The following is an 8,035-nucleotide window of genomic DNA, read 5'->3' on the forward strand; positions in this document are numbered from 1 at the left end:
TGTCCATTGTACAGCTTAATCAATGTGCATATGGATTGGCCCTAACCTCAAGTACAAGTGGCATGGCATAGTTAAATAGCTAGGTGTGGACTAGGCCTACTCTTGGGTATACTTGTAGATCAAGTGAGCACACGTCTTGTTTCCACCACCATTATAAAGGTTCCCAACTAGTTGAGGCACTAGTTGGAGTCCATAGTGACTTGATTGCACAGGTGAGATATTGTATGATACATAACAGTATGGTTCCCATAATATCCAAGTCTAAAATTTAAAAACAATGTGCACATATGAGCAGGCCCTGGTGGGAACAGGCCCGTTCGTCCTCCACGTGCCTCTGTAATCCTGTTATTGTCAACATTTACGTGCGTCACGGTGTGTGTCCTTCTCCGCAGTCCAGCTCTTTCCCCGTCGCGTCCTCCTGCACTTCATATCCGCTTGTACCGTAACCAGCCGGCCTCTCATCCGCTCTCTTCTCCTCCTCCGCCGCCTACTACTCCTCCTCCTCCTTTCTCTGCTTCCTTTTGGGAGAGGAAAAAGAAAACAGAAACCAGTCTTTGCTTCCAGCTATCCAAGATTTTGCCTGCTGCTGTCAGGTTCGTGGATGTCCCCGTCTCGTCGGGTGTGCGAGGCGGCCATGGCCGCGCTACAGGAGCATAGTGTTTGTCCGTCGCCAGCCCCGGCCTTACCTGAGGAACAGCGTCAGGAGTGGCCTGTGAAGATTAACGACACGGTGGAGCCCTTCGAGGCTACGGCGGAGGCCGAGAACAAGTTAGAGGAGAAGGAGGACGGTACAGAAGCTGAGGACACTACTGCAGCAGAAGATGATGCCGGAGAGCACGGATGCCTTACCAGGGCCGACTATATATTGAATCCTCAAGCTGTAGACATGGATATGGCTGCCGTGCAAGCAATGGCGCTGGAAGCAGTTAAGGCGAAGGGGAAAGAAGCGTGTCATGATATGGAGGGCGAGAATGCGGCACGTGAAGCTACTGAAAGGCCGGCAATGCAGGGAGGACATCGACGCAAGGTACAGATCAGGAGGATCGAGAACACGGGCAGCCGGCAGGTGACGTTTTCCAAGAGACGGAACGGGCTGCTGAAGAAGGCACACGAGCTGTCAGTCCTGTGCGATGTAGACATCCTCCTCATTGTCTTCTCCAGCACCGGAAAGCTCGTCGAGTTTGCGAGCTCCAGGTTGGACCTTTCGCTCTCTCTCTCTCTCTCTCTCTCTTTGATCTCTCTCTCACACAGACACATACACAGATGCTCTCTCTCCTGCGCTTCCACGATCTGCTTGTTGTCTTTCTGCAAAAATGCATTCTTTCATTGTAAGCCGCATCACTGAATATATGGAATTTTGTTCTCATTAGCAGATCAGAAATGCTTACATCAAAGAACTATATTGCTGATCTGTAGCTTCAGAAATTTGGGACCTGGTGCAGCCCACCAGGATTAGATCAGATTCAAGTGCCACGCTTTTGTGGTTGGTGATTCAGGATCAGTTACCAGTCCGGCCTAATTAAGCCGGACGTCATTGGCAGCAGTTCAGTGCTGGTGGCAGCAGATGTCGCTTGATCAGATGTCAGGATTCACGAACGGGGGGATTTTCCTACAATTGGCTTGATTTCCAAAGAGTCAGTCGTCGTACAGTTGTAGGCGCATGCTTCACACTCGAGGACTTAGGTGGGTGATCGAACATCAATCTTCCTTCAAATGCTCACCTGCGCATAATAATTAGCGCCACGGCTCTGCATCTTTTCTTTTTGAAGGGCAAAAACGAGCTTGTCCTTAAAAGATAGAGCTTGCCTCCTTTAAAAAAAGGTAAAAATGTAAATTAACCTTCATACCATAAGTATGTTTTTCAGGCATATTTCTTAAATGAAGGATTGTTTTTTAAGCATACTTCACTTAGAATTCTTTTTACTATTTATATAATTATGAATCCATGCCAAGTAAAAGCATTCGACATGCATTCAAATTTTAAAACATGTAGACAACCATATTGAAAGCAAACATCTATTTTAAAAGGTAGTTTGAAAGTAAAGTACATAGCCATATTTAGCTAGCCTGTTTTGAAGGGTCACAAGTAAATGACATATTTTAATTGAAAATAAAGATTTTCCCATAGCATGTTTTAGGAAAAGTTGGATCAAACATCTATATTGAAGGAGTATGGAAGAAAACAACCAATCTAACATAATAAAGAGAGTCGGGCAAACTAGGTTTACAATTGGATTATATGTGTAATTAAACATTACAAAAACAGAATTAACTATTAAAGATTACATTGAAGCAAAAACAAATTTTAATATTTTATACAATGAAAAATGAATGCCAAATAGAAACATCATGCACTATGCAATCAAAAGCTCAAGCATGTAAAAAAGGGAGCAAGTATTATCCTTAGCATCATAACACAAATGCTTCATCTGCTTACAGAAAAGGAGCAAGTATAGAGACCAAAATCTTCTTGAAGTTTCTCATAAGTAGGACCAGAAGGAGAGGCTAGATACATTTGATTTGATATAATGAGGTAGCCGCCACCAAAATGTTAAAGTCTAGTTACAAAAAGTTAGTGTTTTTGGTATACTTCCTATGAATGCTCCAAAGCTTGGGTGTGTCTTATCTTCATAGTTTTCCAAAGTACTCAAAAATTCAATTCCAATCTATTTCTTTCATATTCTTTGGAGTAGAAAGAGACATGAACATGAGCATATCTAAAGTATTGAGAGACAAACACAAACTCTCATCACTTTTAACTTGATTTTGTCATGAAAAACCTCTTTCACAAGCCGCTGAACTTGCAGGAAGCATCACCACAAGCTGTCACAACTTATATAAAGCTGGAAACATTTGTATCCATTCTACTTCAGTACCACATGGCCCTCAAGCTTCAAGGAGTCCCATTGAAGAATAAGACTCAAAGAGATATAAAACAAATCTTTACAACTCACCTTCACATTGTTTAGAGTCAATTGAAGGTCTCTCTCCTTTGCCAAAATTTTTACAAACCTGAGAGAGATATTGTCGAACTACCTAACCTCGAATTTGTGGATCCCTAGAATAGATTTTGGGGAAAAACAACTTTGCTGCATTAAACAAGTAATGATCCTGAAACCTCTCACCAAAGTTAGAGATCAATCTCTGAACGAATGCCTTTGCTAATCATTTGCATTTCTCAATAGTAATCACTTCTTTACCCACTAAAGAAGTAAACTGCAGTACATGTTGATGTACAACACCCTCTTTATCCTTATATGAATACACTCCATTGTTCATGGCCTTCATGAAGCTCCTTAAGTGGTTGGAACCATTTCTAAATATACCAATTATGTATCAATCCTTTGAGAGATTAATAAGCATATCTATTTCTCGTCTAATCATTGTTATGTCACAATCATTTTCTTGAAACTTCTAATTTAATATGTTAGTTTTCTTGAGTAGATCGGCCATGAAATGTATAATAGATAGCAGCTGAAAATTTATTGCTTTTTTATACATTGTTGGATACTTGCATTTTCAGTATTCCAACAATGTAGGTGACACTTTTACCAACCTGATACAATAAAACAACAAAGCCAAGAAAGGATTTGATAATAAAGTCAATATTAATTTTATTAAAAAGAAATACTAAATGAAAATATACATTTTCACGACATTTCCACGAGACAACCGTCCTGCTCCATAAATTCTCATTATCTCATAATGTCTAAGTAAGAAGGCAAGCATGCATTTATTCACTTCGGCTCTTCTAAGACATGAGTTTGTGTCTTCTACGGCCGTTTTGCCTTTCAGCCCGTGGAATATACACTGACATGTTGCGTTTTGAAGGTTGCCTTGTTATCCCTGCAAATTGTCAATTATCATCATGACCGTCGAATTACATGCATCATCAACAGAAACCGTCATCGATCCTGCAATGTCATTAACTAGTCCTCCTCTCTACTTGCAATGCCATCGCATTGTGTTGATTATGCCGTCGTTTCCCTGCGATGCCTGCATCATCTTGCGAAAACTGCCATAAGCCATTATGCTTTGCGATTTCTTCACCGGCCATTTCCTACGTTGTCAGTCGCCATCCAACTCATCGAGCAGGCCGTGATTAATCAACAGCCATCTTTCCATCAAAACTACCCGCCACATGAATAAGGTCGCCATGATCGCTAATGCTTTGTCCTTATAATAAATGCCAATCGGCTATTTCCAGACTGATCCCTTTGATAACCAATGGCATAGTTGGCTGATAACGGACCTTCAAATCTTTTATGCTAATATGTTTTCTTTCAGGCCATTCTGGATATGGCATACTACCCTCGGTTACTAAAGGAGCTTCAGTCGGAAGCAGTGTGTATTGCCCAATCCATTGAACTGCCACCATCTTGTTCTCAATCATGCAGCTAAAGAAGACTGAAGCTGCTAATGTTATATTTAGAGATAAGCCATATGAAAGTGAAAGTGTTGCGAGTGCATTTTCATTTCATCCACGAAAAGATGAAGCATAGCCGTCAACATAATTTATGCTTAAAACTATGCTTCTACTCATATTCAACTCTCGTATCCTTAAGTTCTTAAGCTCACGGCTCTAAATCCATCAACGCTTGGACCAGCTTCAACTTGTTTATAGTCATGATCAGTAATAGCAACCTAAACCGCATCAAAAGTTTGTCCTATGTGGAAATTTTGAGAGTTCCCCTCAATTCATATATATTTGAATATCCTTCTTTGTGCTTGAAAATGCTTTCATTCATTAAGATTTTAATTTATGTCATAATGGCGAAGACATCAAGAAAAATAAGAGTATGGAAGGGCCATAATTTTTAAAAATTACCATGTTTTATCATTGTATTGAAAGATGTAATGAGATTTGGTCTCCCTCCCACGGTGAAAATCATATTAACAAATGAGTAGCACTTGAGTTAGAAACATGTAAATCAATAGATCTAGTGTATACAATGAGAAATGATTGGTCACTTGGCCAAAAAGAGAGATGGAATGCCCAAGGGGGATGGGAAAATACAAACCTTAAAAACTTATATAAAGAGGTTGAGGAAGAAAGGAACAAGCTACTCTTATGCGTGCTAACTTTTGTCTCTTATATTCTTGCTTTTGTTTAGAGAGAGAGAGAGAGAGAGAGAGAGAGAGAGAGAGAGAGTGTGTGTGTGTGTGTGTGTCTGTGGTCAAGGACCAAGAGTGAAGCTCCCCCATCTCTTCTCATGCACTCTCTCATGCCTTATCCATGCTCTCTTCTTGCATGATGAAGGCCCGTGGGGTTCACTATAGATGTTGTATGGTATCACGTGAGTGTAAGGGAGGGGGTTTTTGGAAGGGGACACTTAAGCGTATACATTAGAGGTAGACCCCTCTTAATTTTCTATATTGAACTTAAATTTAAGGAGGGGATAGAGGGAAAAAAGAAGGGGGGATGCATTTGATCACCTCTCTCCATAGATTGGTTTCTCCATGGCATACAAGAGACCTTAACAAGTAAGGTTAAAACCCTAAACCCTCACATAGTAGGGTTATTGAATTAATCATAGTGTGGGAGGGGGGAGTTGGCACTCTCTCATGGTTTTGGTAGAGAGATGCAACTCCCCTTCTTCCAAAGAGAGCTTGGTGTCCGCTTGGTGTAGTCACTTTAAGTGTAAAGGGGTTCGATTCCCCTGCTCTCTCTCCTCATGTGGTAAGGGGGCACGGGCACTCAAAAACATTGCGGTATATACTTCGATGGTATCCAAGTGCCACTACATAAATCACTTTGTGATATGACCATTTTGATACTTTTAATTGCTTAGGATAATTCCAACTTTTAAAAAGAAAGTTAGTATATATTCTATGAAGACTTACATTTAAGAAAGGGGATATATAAAAAGTTATACATATATATATCTTATAAGCTTAAATAGGGGGATATATTAGTCTTACAAGCTTCATAAATAGGGTTTTTTTTAGAAGTCCTTACATGCAGGTGACATCTCTTCTTTACTATGAGTGAACCCCCCATGGATGAAGGACATAGAGGGTTTGAGAGACTAAGGAGTGCATCTTGGATTGTGGGGTATGTAAGAGCATTCTTTATGCATGGCGGCATGCCTTGCTTGCACGTTGCCTACAAATTAATGGTCATTCATGTGCAAAAGACTATGTCAAAGATAGCTATCAACATAGTGGTTGAACCTCTTGAATCAATAAGAGGGTGTCCAAAGTCCCAATGTTGAGCACATGGTGCCTAATAGGCACTATTGGTAGTAACTCTATGCAAAGCAACTAGTGGAGATAAGGAACTAGTTACAGAGTATTGAGATAAGGAACTCCACTAGCATAATCATAGTGTCATGGAAAGCACTCATTTCAAGATATGCTAAAGATAGCTTGGATTGTCAAGCCGAGTATTGTTATAGTTATCTAAATTCAAATGGTGTTGATCATGAGAAATTGAAGCATGGCTTTCAACTCTATCAAATAATGTTGATAGGGGAATCCATGAAACCAAATAATTGTGATTTTCTTATATTGATGAAAGCTTTAAGGGATGCACAAAGATTGCATGTACTCCTAATTGAAGCCATTGAAAAAGGGTTTGATATTGATGTTGTATGTCGGAAACATTTTGGTGAACATGTATAGCAATTCTATCTTGCCTACAAAAGCACATTAGGTATTTAGCCTACTACCTACTCATGATTTGGTTACATGGAATTTGTTGATTTCAAGATATGTTGAAAATGGAGTTGTTGGAGTGTTGAATTTCTTTGACTTGATGTAGTTAAAAGGTGTATCTCTTGTAGTATCCTAGGAGCCATAGAAAAAGGAAGGGTACTTTGTGTTGAGTTTGCCAAAAGAGCATGAAGAGTAAATCTAGTTATTGAGAGTGTGATGATGGTTATGTATGTAAAATGTGGCTATTTTAGTGAAGCAAATCAACTTTTAATCATATTTTAATGTAAGGTGTCCACCTGTTATTTTCAGGACACGTCTTAGCAGTCCATCGGAAAGGATGTCTAGAAAGCTCCGCCCGGCACTCCCATGGAATGTTACGGGGTTTGCGATCTAGGAATTTCTGTGTCTGCCACGTAGTGGAAGTATTCCGGCTGTTCCCACTTAGGACCGACCTGAATTAGGGTTTTTCCTATTGGTCATTTCCTAACGGCAACTAGCGTCGAACCCGAGCGAATTACTTTACACAGAAACGCCAAGTCCGAAGCTTATCCACATTGCACTTGGTTCAAGGAGAATGGGAAACGAGATGGATGCAAAGCTCAACCTCTCTACCATAAGGCATAGTCCCATTCCTTCCCCTAAAACAGCGTAAATCGGAATCAATTATAACTCTAGGTCAACGCTTTTGTTGTTCGTATTCTTTGACGAGTCTATCGTGATTTGAGAAAAGTTCTCGGCCAATCGGGATCACCCATCCGTAGGACAGACCTATGGCCACATCCACCGCACTTTCCTCAGGTTGTTTTAGATATCTAATTACCTAACACATTTAGTTGGGCATGTAACAATCAGCTTCCTTAATTAGCCTGTTAGGCATTGGTTTTTTCACGTAACCATATCACTTGACATAGAAAAACAATGTCAAACAAGTTCCTTGTTAACAGTTATCATATTTATCTTTGAAATACATAAAGTCCAGCCTGTAGGCTTATCCACAATCTGCTCGAAGGCTATCCAGCAATCCACAGGGATCACCAATCCAAGATTCTGCCTGTAGACTAGTATGCGGGCCTCGAGATTCAATCTCGAGTCATGTTAGCCTCTTGTGCAGGGCCCAGAAGGTGAGGGATTTACGGCCAGAGCCCCCCTGGCACCCAAGCGTCCTCCTGCTCCAAGTAGCGCTCAACAGAGAGACCTCTCGCGGCGGGTTCGGTCCACCTTCCCGGCGCGGTTAACAACCACCTTAGTTAGGGTTAGGCAGGCAATCGGGGGTAACTGAAGCTGCCTCTCCCTTCAGGCCTTCAACCTAAAGCATTAGATATCCATTTATCCTTTAATTCATTGATCAAACAAAGCAAAACAATGCTCTTAAATCTGT

The 8,035-nt window shown here is 40.7% G+C and overlaps 1 protein-coding gene across 3 annotated transcripts; it reads left to right on the forward strand.

Annotated features, from left to right (window-relative positions):
- Positions 1–402: 402 nt before the first annotated feature.
- LOC148026221 (uncharacterized) lies at positions 403–1,833 on the forward strand. Of its 3 annotated transcripts, none has more exons than XM_087692225.1 (2): positions 403–1,194; positions 1,374–1,833. In XM_087692225.1, exons 1-2 carry the CDS (start codon positions 602–604, stop codon positions 1,414–1,416), a joined length of 636 nt encoding a protein of 211 aa, XP_087548351.1. In that variant the 5' UTR covers positions 403–601; the 3' UTR covers positions 1,417–1,833. The 3 variants fall into 3 exon arrangements, with proteins under 3 accessions (XP_087548351.1, XP_087548352.1, XP_087548350.1); XM_087692226.1 differs by having other exon boundaries at positions 1,417–1,833; XM_087692224.1 differs by having other exon boundaries at positions 1,497–1,833.
- Positions 1,834–8,035: the final 6,202 nt, after the last annotated feature.

The sequence above is a fragment of the Lygodium microphyllum genome, chromosome 14 (assembly GCF_053477565.2).
Source record: "Lygodium microphyllum isolate KBCC chromosome 14, Lygodium_microphyllum_v1.1.10, whole genome shotgun sequence".
NCBI lineage: Eukaryota > Viridiplantae > Streptophyta > Polypodiopsida > Schizaeales > Lygodiaceae > Lygodium > Lygodium microphyllum.